A 17,675-nucleotide genomic window follows, 5' to 3' on the forward strand; every position below is an offset into this window, starting at 1 on the left:
CCCACACCCAAAGCCAGGCCCACCTACCATCAACAGGTCTCTACACTGGCCCTGTCAGTCCTACACAGTCCCCAGGATGGAGCTAGAAAGCACAGTCTGGTCTATGAGATGTCCTAGCCCTCCCTGAGGGGGCCTCTGTTCCCTCAGGGCAAATGGACAAACTAGCTGTCTGGTCCCAAATGTTACTCTTTCCAAAACAGCACCTGGAGCATCAGAGGCCTCCCAAATGCTGTGTTTCCCATCCCTTCTCTGGATCATTCTAGGTTAGGCCGAATGTCAAAGATCACCGTAACAAGAATGGCTATCATGTGTGAAGTACTGACCATGTACCAAGCATTGAATCATTAATTCTCACAACAAATCTGTGAAGTTGGGATTGTCATGGCCCATTTTACAGCTAGAGAAACAGGAGCTCTTGAAGGTGGCATGACTTATCCAGTATCTCAGAGAAAAGAAGCAGCACAGGTGGGGAGCCGAGCCCCAGACCTGAGTGACTCCTAAGCCCATGTGCTCCTCTGCCCCAGTCTTTGGGTTCCAGCTTGAGCGAGAGGAACTTTCCAGGGTTGTCTAGTCACAGAGAAGGCTCAAAATGGCAAGAACAGGGGACTGAAAGGCAGACGGGCTTGGACTCCACACCTAACTTGTACCATACTCTGTGATACAGGCTTTGAAAATTGGAACTAAAATTTCTACTTTGCATGACTATTATGAGTACTATTGAATTGCTGGGTTCAGGGTCTGGTCCAAGCTAAACTTTCAAGATGGCCTGGCCTCTTCCCCGTCACACCCAATCCTGCCTAACACCCACCAATCTTGTTCAAGACCAGGACCAGCTTCTTGTTGCCTTGGGCTCGCAAGACAGCCTCCTCCATTTGGAAGCAGCGGCAGCCTAATGGGTCTCTGGCATCCAGGACTTCCAGAATCACATCAGAGTATTCCACCACCTACAGGGCAGAGGACCAGGGGATGAGGGCAGGGAAAGAATAGGGTAGCAGTGATGCAGGCCCATGAAACAGAAGTCTCCATCTCTGTCAGGAAAAACCAGAAATGGAGAGGAAATGGGGCTGGACTAGAGCCCTCCCCAAAACTCTATAGAAATGGAACCCTGTACCTTACGGAACTCCTTGTAATAAGCCTTCCTTGTGGCCTCGTCATCCAGCTGAGGAAACATATTTAATTCCTGCAAAACTTCCTCCTAAAGGAGAAAAAAGAGAATGGTCCAGGGGCAGAGGGAGAGAGAGAGAGAGATAAGAGAAGTAGGGCTTTAGAAACTATAGGAGGTTAAAAAAATCACGTGAGTCTCAGCCCACCAAAACGTAGCTTTGACCAACCAATAAAGCTGGGAACTGGAAGAAAAATGAACAGACTCCCATGGCTCTTGTGTGCGCCTATGTGTATGTGTGTGCTCGAGCACCAGCTGGAGACCTGAGTGTGCACAGGGGTGTGAAAGAGAGGGAGGGAAGAGGGAGGTGTGAAAAAAACAATCTATGAGGGACACAGGATGGGGGAGGCAAGACACACACTGCATGTCAGGAAGGGGAGTATGAGTCGGCAAGCGTGTGTTCTGTGTGTGAGACAAGAACATCTGCCAAAAAGCAGCAAGAAGCCCTAGAAGGAAGACGACATCCCCTCACATATGCTCCTCTCTGTCTCTCAATCCTGTCCTCATATTCTCACTCCCTCTCCCCCGACCCCATCCCCTGGACACATCTACCTCTCCCAGCCCCCAGCCCTACCACCAGTCCCAGTCTTTAGGCTCAACCTTGGGAGACAGGAGCTCTCCAGAGGTGTCCAGTCACAGGTAAGGCTCAAAATGGCCCTTTATCTCTATCCCTCCCTCCCTCCCTCCATCCATCCCCAAGGTTTTCCATCCTCTCTGCACTGATTCCCTTCTTCCCCTCCAACGACTTCACATCCTTCCTTCTTACCTTTCACAGAAAAAAGGCAAAAGATGCTTTTGAGCAAGCCTACCCAGGAGCCAGGGCCGCACTCTTACCTTATGCTCAAACTCCTCCTGGCGTCTCAGGACATCCTGACAGTAGCTCTCCATGGTCCTGCGTTTTTGTCTTTCTTGCTCCCGGGCAGCTTGCTGCATCTCCCTCATCTCCTCAACCTAACAAGGGAACACACACTGGGACTGGAGCTGACTGGGTCTGCAGCCTAAGGGAGGGATGCGTGACAGAGGAAATGGCACGACACCGCAGAGGTGGGAAGAGCAGGGTCCAGGGAGAGGGAAGATATGATAGCAGGAGATGAGGGTTTGAGAAGAAGAAAAAGACATGAAGGGAAGAAAAGAGTGGCAGAGAAAAATAAAAAGAGGGTATATAAAGCAGAGAGAGAAGGTATCCTAGGCAGGCAGAACCACTTAATACCAGAGATGGAAAGAGGCCGAGGTCCTGGGATGCTCCATCATTTTTTTTTTTTTTTTGAGACTGAGTTTTGCTCTTCTTGCCCAGGCTGGAGTGCAATGGTGCAATCTCGGCTCACCGCAACCTCCGCCTCCCAGGTTCAAGTCATTTTCCTGCCTCAGCCTCCCAAGTAGCTAGGATTACAGGCACGCACCACCACACCTGGCTAATTTTGTATTTTTAGTAGAGATGAGGTTTCTCCATGTTGGCCAGGCTGGTCTTGAACTCCCAACCTCAAGTGATCCACCTGACTCAGCATCTCAAAGTGCTGGGATTACAGGTGTCAGCCACCGTACCCGGCTGATCCTCCATCATTTAAAGATAAGGAAGAAGGCCAGGCACAGTAGCTCAAACCTGTAATCTCAGCACTTTGAGAGGCCAAGGTGGGCAGATCACCTGAGGTCAGGAGTTCGAGACCAGCCTGACCAACATGATGAAACCTCCGTCTCTACTAAAAATACAAAAATTAGCTGGACATGGTGGTGGGCGCCTGTAATCTCAGCTACTCGGTAGGCTGAGGCAGGAGAATCGCTTGAACCCAGAAGGCAGAGGTTGCAGTGAGCCAAGATCACGCCATTGCACTCCAGCCTGGGCAACAGAGCAAGACTCCATCTCAAAAAATATATACATACAAAATTAGCCAGGCATGGTGGTGAGCGCCTATAATCCCAGCTACTCAGGAGGCTGAGGCAGGAGAATTGCTCGAATCTGGGAAGTGGAAGTTGCAGTGAGCCGAGATCACACCGTTGCACTCCAGCCGGAGCAACAAGAGTGAAACTCCAACTCAAAAAAAAAATAAAAAGGGCCAGGCACGGTGGTTCACGCCTATAATCCCAGCACTTTGGGAGGCCGAGGCGGGTGGATCACAAGGTCAAGAGATCGATACCATCCTGGTAAACATTATGAAACCCCGTCTCTACTAAAAATACAAAAATTAGCTGGGCGTGATGGCGCACGCCTATAATCCCAGCTACTCGGGAGGCTGAGGCAGGAGAATTGCTTGAACCCAGGAGGTGGAGGTTGCAGTGAGCTGAGATCACGCCATTACATTTCAGCCTGGGTAACAAGAGAGAAACTCCATCTCAAAAAATAAAAAAATAAAAAGGATAAGGAAGAGGAAAAAGTAGCAAAAGAGACTGCCAATGGCTAGTCACAGAGGAAGACATCCAGGAGATTGAGATGACAAGAAAGTCCAGGTGCTTCAGGGACAGCGTGTCCTCAAATGCTGAGCATTCTGATAAGATGAGGAAAGAACACTACCCATGAATGTGACGTCAGGGAAGGCGCTGATGAGGCCAGCAGGGGTAGTGTCAGCGGAGCAGTGGAAGCATAAGCCAGACAGCAATGGACTGGGTGGTGAGCAAATGGACACATAAATCCAGTATCACGGTAACCTCCCTCTCTCCTAACTTCGACCAGTAGCCTCAACAACCCTAACAACTCTTGCCTTTGCCCATCCATTCAACAATTCTGCGGACCTGGCATTCAAGGCAGGACCTCTCTCTCCCCACCAAGACAAAAAGCTTACCCTCTTCTTCTTCAATTCAGCCTCTCGATTGGCATGACCATTGCAGTGAACCAAATGAGGTGCAGAGGGCACTTTGGAGGCTGCTTTCTTCCTATTTTGCTTTGCAGGCTGGCCACCACATAAGAGAAAAAAAAAAACCAGAGGTAATTAACCCATGGAAATCACCTCAAAAAGGCCACAAGAAGCCCTAGAAGGAATTCAACATCCCCTCATAAATGCTCCTTCTATCTCTCAATCTTCTCATCATCTCACTCGCAAGGTGAGCAGCAGGAGTTAAAGCTTCTCAGAGAAGTATAGTTGTGGGGACAAAGAAAGGAGAGAGGTAGGTAAAAAGGGCTCCATCCCCGAAGATCTGCCCATCTGGCTGGTTAGAGCACCTGTCTACCACAGTCAGGCAGGGACTGACGGGAGACCTCTTGGAGGGCAAGAGCAGCTGGGAAGGTTTCCCAAGGCCCAGGGAAAACCTTTCTAGATAAGTAGCTCTCAAAGTGCGGTCCTCAGACCAGCAGTAGCAGCAGCACCTGGGAACTTGCTAGAAATACAAATCACCAGATGCCATGCCAGACCTACTGAATCAGAAACTCTGAGGTGGGGCCCAGCAATCAATGTTTTCACTCATCCTCCAGGTGATGCTAGAGGGCTGGTTAAAGTTTGAGAGTTTCCCCCACCCTAAACTGTGAGAACCCAAGCCTTCTCTGGCTTATATCTCCTACTCATTGCTTTTTCCCAAGCCTTAGTTACCCACACCTTTCCCAGCAGGACCAGGAGACCCAGGAGCTGGGGTCAAAGATGGTATTTTTGCCTCCTTCTTCTCCATTAGAAACAGGGACTTGAGAATCAGACAGTCTCAAATCCCAGTTGCGTTACTTTCTCACTAACAATTTCCTCAACTAAAACATGGGGATAATGATAATCCCCACCAAGGTAAATCAAGCACAAAGCAGCATATGGCTTGGGAAAAATGCTGCTGATTCTATGCTGCGGCCAGCCGGAGGGAAAGTCAAATCCACTGACACAAATGTGGCACTCTGTCCAGAGTCACCCAATACCTACTGGGTTTAGCGGGCCTCTCCCAGGACAAGCAACCTGTTCCTGATCTTATCCTCAACAAAAGGTGGCCAGGCATGGTGGCTCACGCCTGTAATCCAAGCACTTTGGAGGCCATGGCGGGCAGATCACCTGAGGTCGCGAGTTCAAGACCAGCCTGACCAACATGGTGAAACCCCGTTTTTATGAAAAAAAAATATTGGGCTGGGCACGGTGGCTCACACCTGTAATCCCAGCACTTTGGGAGGCCGAGGCGGGTGGATCACGAGGTCAAGAGATCGAGACCATCCTGGTCAACATGGTGAAACCCTGTCTCTACTAAAAATACAAAAAATTAGCTGGGCACGGTAGTGCGTGCCTCTAATCCCAGCTACTCCGGAGGCTGAGGCAGGAGAATTGCCTGAACCCAGGAGGCGGAGGTTGTGGTGAGCCGAGATCGCGCCATTGCACTCCAGCCTGGGTAACAAGAGCGAAACTCCGTCTCAAAAAAAAAAAAAATTATTAAAACAACAACAAAAAAAACCAAAAGTCATACCTTACCTGAGGGTAGGGCCAACTTACCTTCTTGTGGCCCTTGGAGCCTTCACCTGGCTTTTTATTTTCTACAAAAGAAAAAAAGAAAGAAAGAAAAGAGCCATCATCCACCTACTCAGTATTTGTTGACACCTTAATCAAAGCTAGGCCACACTGGGAACCTAGCTAGGAAGCCTCAGATACCATGTCTATCTAGATCCAGCACAAGACAGAGATGCAGATGGCAGCAATAATATGAGAGGAAGTACTGGATAAAATGTGTGCAACATTATTTCATTGCAAACTCAAATAATTCTGAGACGAATTCTATAAAGAGAGTAACCTGAATGTGTGCTTGTGACGCCTCCCTCCCCCAGGACTTCCTGCTGGGGGCAACTCAAGAATTTCAATGCCAGCTGAGGTGAGGGAGCTGGCAGCATGAGAAGGTAATCTGAGGAGTCCCAGTCCACTAAGCCTGGGCAGATGCCATTGGTATGTGGGGAAAGAACTAGCCCTTCCTGCTGACCCTGCTCAGGCCATTGCCTCCAAAGGGACTTGATCTACTCAGCCAAAATGCTACTGCCTCCCTCAGATACCAAAAGGAGAGGTCTGCCACTTCTCCAATCATGACTTAGCAAAGTCCAGGAATTTATGAGGCCTCTCCCCTTCTTCAATAAGAAGTCCCATCCCTCATCCCTTTCACAGTTGACCTATTGAAAAGAATGGCTCCCTTTAATTCTTACCACCTTCACATGGCTCAAGGAATTCCTAGAGAGAGAGGTTCTAGAAGATCAGGATAAATACAAACAAATATATTATATGAGTAGGTCAAGATTACCACACAGAGAACAGGCTCCACAATCACATCAGTTGGCTCCCACTGCAGAGTTAATGTAGGAAACAGAACTTAAATTCTGCTGCAAATTCTTTTTTTTCCAAGACCGAGTCTTGCTCTATTGCCCAGGCTGGAGTGCAGTGGTGTGATCTGGGCTCACTGCAACCTCTGCCTCCCGGGTTCAAGCGACTCTCCTGAGTAGCTCGGATTACAGGTGCCTGTCACCACACCCAGTTAATTTTTCTATTTTTAGTAGAGACAGGGTTTCACCATGTTGGCCAGGCTGGTCTCGGGCTACTGCAAATTCTATTTTTTCTCTTTTTTTTGAGACAGAGTTTCACTCTTGTTGCCCAGGCTGGAGTGAAATGGCACAATCTTGGCTCACGGCAACCTCCACCTCCTGGGTTCAAGCAATTCTCCTGCCTCAGCCTCCCGAGTAGCTGGGGTTACAGGCATGCGCCACCACGCCCAGCTAATTTTTTGTATTTTTAGTAGATGGGGGTTTCTCCATGTTGGTCAGGCTGGTCTCGAACGCCAGACCTCAGGTGATCCGCCCACCTCGGCCCCCAAAGTGCTGGATTTACAGGCGTGAGCCACCGCACCTGGCCTGCAAATTCTTAAGGAGAATGAAGAAGATACTTTAAAGGAACTGTGTAAGACAAAAAGATTTCTCTAAACTTGATATTGAATAAAAATTTAAAAGCCAGGTGCAGTGCCGCATGACTGTAGTCCCAGCTACATGGAAGGTTAAGGTAGGAGGGAGAATCCCTTGAGCCCAGGAGTTCTAATCCAGCCTGGGCAACAAAGCAGGATCCCATCTCTTAAAGAAATACATAAACACGGACTGCTCTAACAGTCAAAACTTAAGCTAAGCCCAGTGGCACCTGCCTGTAGCTAGCCAGAAGGCTGAGGCAAGAGGATCACTTGACCCTAGGAGTTTGAGAACAGCCTAGGCAACATAGTGAAACTTTGTCTCTTAAAAAAATTCGATAGAAGTACTGAAAAACAAAAAAAGACATCACTAACAACCAAATTAATAAGCTAGAAGACCAAAGGAGGGAGCTTACTTAGAGCAAAAATTCAAAGAAATGGCAATGATAAGCAAAAATATAAAATAAAAAATGGAGAATACAGCCAAGACAGCTAAAATCTAAACAACAGGAGTTTCTAAAAGAGAAAATGGTACAAATGGAGAAGCAATAATTTTCTGAAATAACAGATGAAAGTCCCTTAAGTTGAACATAAGCTTGAGGTTTCAGATTGGAAAGACACAGGGAGCAGCAAGATTAACAACCAAAGCCAGGAGCTATGGCTCACCCTGTCATCCCAGCATTTTGGGAGGCTGAGGTGGGAGGATCGCTTGACGCCAGGAGTTTGAGACTAATCCAGGCAACATAGTGAGACCTCGTCTCTACAAAAAAAATTTTTTAATTAACCAGGTGTGGTGGTGCACACCTGTAGTCCTAGCTTCTCAGGAAGCTGAGGCAGGAGGACTGGTTGATCCCAGGAGTTCAAAGTTATAGTGAGCTATGATGGCGCCACTGCACTCCAGCCTGGACAACAGAGACCCTGTCTCAAAATACAAAACAAAACAAAACAAAAGATTAACAACCAAAAGAATACCCTAGACATATCCTGATGAAATTTCTAAACTCCAAAGATAAAATTCTAACCAATAGATCACTCTTACTATATGAAGGTAAGAAAAAGACATTTTTGGCCGGGCGCGGTGGCTCAAGCCTGTAATCCCAGCACTTCGGGAGGCCGAGGCGGGAGCATCACGAGGTAAAGAGATCGAGACCATCCTGACCAACATGGTGAAACCCTGTCTCTACTAAAAATACAAAAAAAATTAGCTGGGCGTGGTGGCGTGCGCCTGTAGTCCCAGCTACTTGGGAGGCTGAGGCAGGAGAATTGCTTGAACCCGGGAGGCGGAGGCTGCAGTGAGCCGAGATCGCGCTACTGTACTCCAGCTTGGTACCTGGCGACAGAGTCAGACTCTGTCTCAAAAAAAAAAATTTTTCAAAAATAAATAAAGAAAAAGACATTTTCAGGTGAGCAAAGATTGCCACCTGTGTTTCCGTTTTTGTTTTTGTTTTTTTTTTTTGAGACAGAGTCTCGCTCTGTTACCCAGGCTGGAGTGCAGTGGTACAATCTCAGCTCACTACAACTTCCGCCTCCTGAGTTCAAGGACATCTCCTGCCTCAGCCTCCGGAGTAGCTGGGATTACAAATGCACAACACCATGCCCAGCTAATTTTTGTATTTTCAGTAGAGACTGGGTTTCACCATGTTGGCCAGACTGGTCTCAAACTCCTGACCTCAAGTCACTGGCTTACCTCAGCCTCCCAAAGTGTTGGGATTACAGGCATGAGCCACCACACCCAGCCCTGTGTTTCCTTTTGGATAAAACTACTGGCAAAATAAAAATTAAATCAGAACAAAGATCCCAAGCTTAAGAAAACAAATAGTGGTGGGCAGGAAATCTACTAAAACTTATCACTGAGGCCAGGAGCGATGGCTCACAGCTGTAATCCCAGCACTTTGGGAGGCTGAGGCGGGTGGATCACTTGAGGTCATAAGTTTGAGTCCAGCCTGGCCAACATGGCAAAACCCCATCTCTATTAAAAATACAAAAATTAGCCAGGTGTGGTGGTGCATGACTATAATCCCAGCTACTCAGGAGGCTGAGGCAGGAAAATCACTTGAACCTGGGAGGTAGAGGCTGCAGTGAGCCAAGATGGAGTCACTGCACTCCAGTCTAGGTGATACAGTAAGACTCCATCTCAAAAAAAAAGAAGAGGCCAGGTGGTGCAGTGGCTCACGCCTGTAATGCCAGCACTTTGGGAGGCCGAAGCAGGCAGATAACAAAGTCAAGAGATCGAGACCATCTTGGTCAACATGGTGAAACCCCGTCTCTACTAAAAATACAAAAAAAATTAGCTGGGCATGGGTGGCACATGCCTGTAGTCCCAGCTACTCGGAAGGCTGAGGCAGGAGAATCGCTTGAACCTGGGAGGTGGAGGTTGCAGTGAGCTGAGATGGAGCCACTGCACTCCAGCCTGGCAGCAGAGCAAGACTCCATCTCAAAAAAAAAAAAATCTTTTACACAAAAGCACCTCTAGGCAACCCTGCCCTAGGAAGGATGGCTCACCTGGAAGGCTGGCACTGCTGTACGAGCGGTGTTTCCTAGCATGCAGGTCAGCCTCAAGAGCTGCATATGGCAGCAAAAAAAAAAAAAAAAAAAATCACTGAATCTAAAAATGAAAGATGTCACGTGGCTAAGAACTAGAAGATATATTAAGAAAGGATTCTAAGGGCCAGTCATGGCAGCTCACGCCTATAATCCCAGCACTTTGGGAGGCCAAGGCAGATGGATCGTTTAAGCTCAATAGTTTAAGACCAGTCTGGGCAGCATGGTGAAACCCTGTCTCTACAAGAAAATGGGAAAATCAGCCGGGGACCAGGCGCAGTGGCTCACACCTGTAATCCCAACACTTTGGGAGGCTGAGGCAGATGGATCACTTGAGGTTGGCAGTTCAAGGCCAGCCTGGCCAACATGGTGAAACCCCATCTCTACTGAAAATACAAAAATTAGCCGGGAGTGTTGGCACGCACCCGTAATCTCAGCTACTCGGGAGGCTGAGGCAGGGAGATCACTTGAACCCAGGAGGCGGAGGTTGCAGTGAGCCGTGATCACAGTGCTGCACTCCAGCCTGGGTGACAGAGTGAGACCCTGTCTCAAATAAACAACAAAAAAAGGATTCATAAAATCCAAGAAGCGTATCATAAGGAAATAGCTCAGAACTGAAATACCAAATTATTTCAACATAATCCAGGAATCAAGTAATGGGGGTTGGAAAAGCAAAAGCATGAAAGCATGCTAAGGGTTTCACTTTGAAAGGGTAGGTTACAAAATTGTCATTATTTAACTTTGGTAAAGTGATAGAGAAATACAGAATTAATTATGTTTGATAAAAATAGGAATGCAATTACTAACACAACTTTAATTACTGATGGAGGATTGTTTAAAAACTTCATCAGGTTAGCAAAACATAAATAAATAAGGGAATAAGAGGAAACAAAATAAATAACAAATATAAGATGGTAGAAATCTGACCAGACATAAACATCTCATAACAAATGTGAATGGGTCAAATTTAAATAAACACAGTTTAAATAAACACAAAACAGACCCCGAGTCTCCATTTCTTCTAAAGTACGCATGTTGCAACAACAAAAAAAAAAAATGTGCCGGGCGCGGTGGCTCAAGCCTGTAATCCCAGCACTTTGGGAGGCCGAGGCGGGTGGATCACGAGGTCAAGAGATCGAGACCATCCTGGTCAACAAGGTGAAACCCTGTCTCTACTAAAAATACAAAAAATTAGCTGGGCATAGTGGCGCGTGCCTGTAATCTCAGCTACTCAGGAGGCTGAGGCAGGAGAATTGCCTGAACCCAGGAGGCGGAGGTTGCGGTGAGCCGAGATCGCGCCATTGCACTCCAGCCTGGGTAACGGTCGCGAAACTCCGTCTCAAAAAAAAAAAAAAAAAAAAAAAAAAAAGTGAGGTTTGGAATGAACCAGGTCTGGGCATTTTACTCAACAATTTCCATCTGCCTAACTTCCCTGGAAACTGAGTGCCTGCAATGGATACAAACACACAATGAAAGAAGATACATTACTTGGAAAGAAAAAGCATGTACTTCAGAGGGGGGAACAGAAGGGAGGAGGGGAAAAGGAGAAGAGGGTGCAGTCAGTCATCCCTCCCAGCATTCAGGAGCCTCTGCTCATAGGTTTTTCAACAACTCCAGAGATAAAATAGCTACCATTTTATAATCAGCAGACATTCTTACTCTGGCTCAACAACGACCTAGCTCTATGACCTTGAAGAATTTTTTTTTTTTTTTGAGACAGAGTTTCGCTCTTGTTACCCAGGCTGGAGTGCAATGGCACAATCTCGGCTTACCACAACCTCCGCCTCCTGGGTTCAAGCAATTCTCCTGCCTCAGCCTCCCGAGTAGCTGGGACTACAAGCGTGCACCACCATGCCCGGCTAATTTTTGTGTTTTTAGTAGAGACGGGGTTTCACCATGTTGACCAGGATGGTCTTGATCTCTTGACCTCATGATCCACCCGCCTCAGCCTCCCAAAGTGCTGGGATTACAGACGTGAGCCACCGCGCCCAGCCGACCTTGAAGAATTTTTTAAAACCTCTCTGAGCCTCAATCTCTGCATCCGCCAACATCATCTAGGCCCCTAAAATCACTAATTCTCACATGAATACGCAAAAGCAAATCTCTGTATTCATTAATCCCTCGTCTCCCATACTCTCACCCACAGACTTCATCCCCTTCATCCTTCCTCTGCCCTAGCATCAAACTTCCCACAACATAATCTGAAACTCCCAACCTGGGTGATCAGCACTCCCCTAACAACCTCTCTCCCTGGGATCACTTCCCCAAGCTCCTGCCTTGAGACTTGGCTCTCCCAAGGACAATGCTTCACTTGCAGGCCTCTCAAAAGGTGGCAGTTGTTTTCTCTGGCACATGTTTATCCTGGGGTCAGTAGGTAGAGAACATAGTCCTCCAGACTCACCACTGCCAAGCTAAGACTATTTTTGCCTCTTGTTAAAAAGGATTTAAAAAAAAAAGGCATAGTGACTCATGCCTGTAATCCCAGCACTTTAGGAAGCCAAGATAGGAGGATTGCTTGAGCTCAGTAGTTCAAGATCAGCCTGGGCAACATAGAAAAACCCTCATCTCTACTGAAAAAAAAAAAAAAAAAACCTAGTGGGGCATAGTGGCAAATGCCTATAGTCCCAGCAACTCAGAAGGCTGAGGCAGGAGGATAGCTTGGGCCCAGGAGGTTGAGGCTGCAATGAGCTATGACAGTGCCACTGCACTCCAGCCTGGAGACTCCATCTCAAAAATGGGTGGAAGGGAAGAGAATAAAAACCCTGCTCTTTTTGAGGCCCCAACTAGGCTGCTATGTATGTCTGTCATCTATGACTTACTTTTCCTCATCTATTGAAGCACCTGGCTCACTGCTTTTCCTTTGACCCAACTCCTGCCACCAACAACCTGGGTGACTTTGGAGATCACTGGACAACCCTTCCAACAATCTAGGTTTCCCACTTCCTTGACATCTTCACCTCCAGGGATCTCCACTCAATCACAGCCACTTACCCACCCATTCCTATGGTTACACCTATAGGGGAACCACCTGTAACTGCTTGGACTTCTGAAAGCAGTCTCAGACACCCCCTCTCCTATCTTCAAGCTCATTTGTCCAACCTCCTAGAGGCTTGAACCTTCTACTCGATTCCTTATTTGTCAGCCATCCTTCTTCCCTCCCTATCCAGCTAACATTCCACAGTCTGTTATTACAATTGCGCTCCTGCACAAAGCCACAATTCCTTTGCCCCCCCATTGCCCTACTATGACATCTTTATCAGTGTTTGGCAACTAACTGACTAGCAGGCAGACAGGTAAGCAGGCAAGTTCCATGGATTATATACTTGTGCCACCAACACTGATAGTTGTAAACTTTTTAAGTGATAAAACATTCCCCTCTTAAAATAGCCACTCAAAAATGAACAACAGTGGCCCAGCACAGTGGCTCATGCCTGTAATCCCAGGACTTTGGGAGGCCAAAACAGGGGATCCCTTGAAGTCAAGAGTTGGAGACCAGCCTGGCCAACATGATGAAACCCCGTCTCTACTAAAAATACAAAAAAATTAGCTGGGCATGCTGGTACACACCTACTAGTAGTAGTAATCCCAACTACTCATGAGGCTGAGGCAGGAGAATCACTTGAGACCAGGAGGCGGAGGTTGCAGTGAGCCAAGATCGCGTCATTGCACTCCAGCCTGGGCAACAGAGCAAGACTCCATCTCAAAAAAATAAAAACTAGGCTGGGTGTGGTGGCTCATACCTATAAACACAGCATTTTGGGAGGCTAAGGTGGGCAGATCACTTGAGGCCACGAGTTCAAGACCAGCCTGGCCAACATGGTGAAACCCCGTCTCTACTAAAAATACAAAAATTAGCCAGGCATGGTGGTGGGCATCTGTAATTCCAGCTACTCAGGAGGCTGAGGCAGGATAATCTCTTGAACTCAGGAGGCGAAGGTTGCAGTGAGCCAAGATAGCACCACTGCACTCCAGCCTGGGGGACAGAGCAAAATTTCATCTCAAAAAAAATTTTTTTTTAAGTAAAAAATAAAAAATAGTCTGGGAGTAGTGGCTCATGCCTGTAATCCCAGCACTTTGGAAGGCCAAAGCGGGAGGATCACCTGAGGTCAGGAGTTCAAAACCAGCCTGGCCAACATGGTGAAACCCTGTCTCTACTAAAAATACAAAAATTAGCCAGGCGTGGTGGTGGGCACCTGTAATCCCAGTTGCTCGAAAAGCTGAGGCTGGAAAATCACTTGAACCCAGGAGGTGGAGGTTGCAGTGAGCTGAATCGCACCACTGCACTCCAGCCTGGGTGACAGAGCAAGACTCTGTTTCAAAACAAAAAAAGAAAAAGTTACTGGGAAATTCTATGAACATTCATTAAAAGCACAGGATTGCGACGGGTGGTAAAGGAAACTCACTGTGTCTAAGTTTCATCGTGATGACCAGCTTGAAAGCAGATAGGTTCAAATCTGCTTGCCCTCTTCCTGTCAGAATGGGAGAAGCAGCAATTTGAAGACAGCGGGGAACCACAATGCCACAAGCCTCCGCCTAAGTCCCCTAAAGGTAAAATGTTAAAGAACATTATGAGGAAGCCATAATTAGGAAAACTGGGAGAAGCTGGAGCTAGAGCCTAATATGGCTGAGTCCACAGAGGGAAGAGAATGTCACACTACCCAAAGGGAGAGATAGGTCTCAACCTCATCCTGGGTGGAGTCAGTGCCTCAATGCATCAGATGGGGCCTTTGGTCCTTATTCCTCCACACTGTAGTGTTATACCCTAGGTAGGAAACTAGTTCTAAACCCCTTCACACTGAGGGGAAAGGGGCCTGCAAGGATGGTCCATTTCTATATGGGCCAATAAGAGTGCCTCTTTTCCCAAGTAGGGAATTCTATATCTCATCTACCTAGGAGAGATGGTGGGGAAGGGGGTAAATAGATCCCAGGAGTTTACCCTGAGGAAAGGGGGCCTGAGAACAGGGATTGTTACCTGCGTGTCTATATGGACTGAGATAAGTACAAAATCTTGGAGGAGGGGGTAAAAATCTGTGCCTGCATATGCCTGGGGTCTATACCTTGGTGATTTGGGTTGGGGGTATTACCATCTGGCCCTCTACTCTGGGGTACAGAGAAACTGGGGAAACTCACAAAGTGGCTGCGTGCATCTCTGCTACATGGGAAAAGAACCACACAGATCTGTTTATCTCTAGATTGTGGGGATGGGTCCCAGGTCTCTTTACCCTGGAGAGGGTTGTAGGGCAGGATCGATAAGCCTGACGCCACAACTATGCAGCTTTGAATAAGTGGGTCTGCACCTTACCTGCAGTGAGTTATTCTGGACCCTTCTGTGGGAAGTAGACTGTGACAACTTTCATCTTTTATGCTGATTGAAGTCAGCAGCACAGTAACACTGAAAGAAATAGGGCCTCTGGTTTTCTGCATGGGTGGTGTGTGGAGGGGGCAGGCAATACAGCTATAAATTAATAGATCAGCCCTAATACTTGGGGGCAGGAGGGGGGGTCAGTGATTCTACCTTGGGTGTAGAGAAACAGATGTGAGCTCCACTACATTGGGTGAAGGGGAGAGACCATATGCACTTCACTGTCAGGTAATGAGTGATATCACTGCCTCTCAACATTACAGGGAGGGGGGGCCTGCATCTCTGCTCCTGTGGAGTATCTCACTTGCTACATTTAGTGATTCTAAATCCTTGGGGGAGGTAGGGGGATGATCTGTGTCTATGTCAAAGGGAGAGGAACACATCCGAGCCCCTCTACCCCCATGGCACCTCAAGGGGCAGACCTGTCTCTTCATGGATTAAGGTCTGTTCCTGCTTGCTTCGAAGCACTTTGGGTGCCTCAAAAATTACACATTCGGGGGCGGGCGCGGTGGCTCACGCTTGCAATCCCAGCACTTTGGGAGGCCAAGGCGGGTGGATCAAGAGGTCAGGAGATCCAGACCATCCTGGCCAACATAGTGAAACCCCGTCTCTACTAAAAATGCAAAAAAATTAGCTGGGCGTGGTGACGCACGCCTGTAGTCCCAGCTACTCAGGAAGCTGAGACAGGAGAATTGCTTGAACCTAGGAGGCGGAGACTGCAGTGAGCCGAGATAGCGCCACTACACTACAACCTGGGCAATAGTGCGAGACTCCCTCTCAAAAAGAAAAAAAATACACATTCGGTAAAACGGGCGCTACGGAGGTAGGGATCAGGTCTGATTTTCCACAATAGGGACTCACTCTAACCTAAGAGGAGGAGGCAATCGGCTTAGTTGTCCACAGGCTGAGGCCTGTATCTACAACCTCTTTGGGGATGGGTGAGTTGGGGAGTGATACTGAGGGCTCTAGGTCTACACGAATGGGGAGGAGGTGCCCTCCCCCTGTATATTAAATGTTTCTAAGCTCCTCTATACTGGTACGGGGACAGATACATCAAAGCCTCGGTCTGTCCAGAGGTCGGAGGTGCCTCGAGGCGGCTGTCTAGAGCCAAGCCGAGGAAGTGCCTTAAACCGGGAGAAGTCTGCACTGCTCAGCTGAGTGGAAGGAGATGTCTCTATACATAAAGATTGGGCAGAGAACTCCACCCCGCGAAAAGGCAATTCGGCGCGTCTCCACGTGTGCTGCTATCCCTGCTCCTCTTCTGGGCCCTTGTAGCCTAGAAGGGATACGGCTGTTTACCTCTCTATTTCAGGCTAGCGGGCATCTGTGGTTTCACCTTCAATAGAGGATCCTAACTGCCCGGTCGTCTGGGTGAGCGCACATCGTGAGAAAAGAGAGTAGTTTCTTACCTGTACTTCCGGCGGGGATGTGAGAAGAGACAGCCACGGGACAACTCGGTTGGGCGAGCAAATGCTCATGCGCAGCTAGGCTCAGACTTCCGGATCCTAGGCCGGCGGCGCCCGACTCCGCCCACTGCGCGTTCTCCGCGGGGGGCGGGCTTCTGACTGACAGCTCGCGCCCGCCGGTCCCTTCCTCGCTACCACGCTGGTCCCGCCTCCTGGCTGCCCCGTAGGTAAGGAAATAGCGGAGGAGGTAGAGGAAGGACAGCGAAGTGACAGGAAGAAGCGGCGGGTCCCGTACTTGCAAGTCAAAATTTTGTCTCTGGGGATCTGTCTGGGGTTAAATATGCGTACTCCCAAACCTCAGTAACCAGGCAGTCACCCTGCCCGAATCAAACAAGGGTGGGGGATGGTGTCTTTGTCTGCCTGGAAGATGGCGTCAGCAGGGTGTAAGAAAATGGCCTCCTGGGTCACATGTCTGGCCGATTATTCCCCACCTAAAGTAAATGGTTAGCTATTCCCAACGACCTCCCTGGGTCCTTGGGCCCCAGACACTCCCTGAGCACTCCCAGCTCTTTATGCGTAAGTTCAGATCTATAGCCAGACCCAACCCGAAATGGAGCAGGAGCCAGAACAACTAGAAGTCTCTCCCACCCGTTTGCCTTCTTCCCCTCCTACTCCATCCTTCCCTCAATCACGGAGCAGCGTCTGCAGAAGGGAATGAATTTATATCTCTGGACTGGGGCAAGTAAGGGTTTCTGAAACCATCTCAAGGAGCTGGCTGGGAAGTAAGGTCTCCCCCAGAAAACAGTAAATATTAATATGAAATGCCTCTTTCCTGATAGTTTCATTCCAGCCCCTCATCTTCCTCAAACCTAAACCCTGGGGTGGGGCACAGAGTAGGTGGGACTCTGCCTGTGAGGGTGGGTTTCTTTCTCCACTTCAAGCATGGATGGGCTGAAAAGCACTCCCTCTATCCCTTTACCCCTTACATAAACAGAACTCACTACCTCTCTACATCATTGGAGGGTTTCTAACCTCTCATCCTAGAGACACATGATATTCCGCTGGACCCCAAACCAGCCCTGACCACCTTCACCTTTACCCCTGCATTGGCAAATTTTTTCTGCTTCACTAAGACCTAGCTCTTGTCACTTCTATGAAACCTGCCCTGACTTTCCCAGATGAGTTAGAAACCCAGAGCACCTTGCCTATACAGCTAAGCTAGCACTTATCACTTAATACTGTAGTTGTTTATGTGGCTGCGTCTCCACACGAGGGTGAACTCCCTAAGAGCAGGGGCCATGTATCTTCAAGCCTTCAACAAGACCCTGCACAAGACTGGTAGGAGGCAGTCTTCAACAAATGTGTTTTTTGTTTGTTTGTTTGT

The 17,675-nt window shown here is 48.2% G+C and overlaps 1 protein-coding gene across 5 annotated transcripts in view; it reads right to left on the reverse strand.

Annotated features, from left to right (window-relative positions):
* GNL3L (G protein nucleolar 3 like) overlaps positions 1-16,379 on the reverse strand; it is an 81,822-nt gene extending 65,443 nt beyond the window's left edge. For 2 of the 5 annotated variants that reach the window (XR_010338128.1, XM_012471739.2), the window contains exons 1-7: positions 16,295-16,379; positions 13,927-14,065; positions 5,545-5,585; positions 3,937-4,044; positions 1,997-2,113; positions 1,112-1,195; positions 809-944 (exon numbers count right to left, since the gene is read on the reverse strand). Coding sequence is in view for 4 of the 5 variants with exons in the window: in XM_012471739.2 (XP_012327162.1) it covers positions 809-944; positions 1,112-1,195; positions 1,997-2,113; positions 3,937-4,044; positions 5,545-5,585; positions 13,927-13,942 (502 nt within the window). In the remaining variant the exon portion in view is untranslated. The other 3 variants (XM_012471740.2, XM_012471742.2, XM_012471741.3) reach the window with 3 other exon arrangements.
* Between the last annotated feature and the right edge of the window lie 1,296 nt (positions 16,380-17,675).

The sequence above is a fragment of the Aotus nancymaae genome, unplaced genomic scaffold (assembly GCF_030222135.1).
Source record: "Aotus nancymaae isolate 86718 unplaced genomic scaffold, 86718_ANA_hifiasm-v0.15.2.pri h1tg000058l, whole genome shotgun sequence".
NCBI classification, from domain to species: Eukaryota; Metazoa; Chordata; class Mammalia; order Primates; family Aotidae; genus Aotus; species Aotus nancymaae.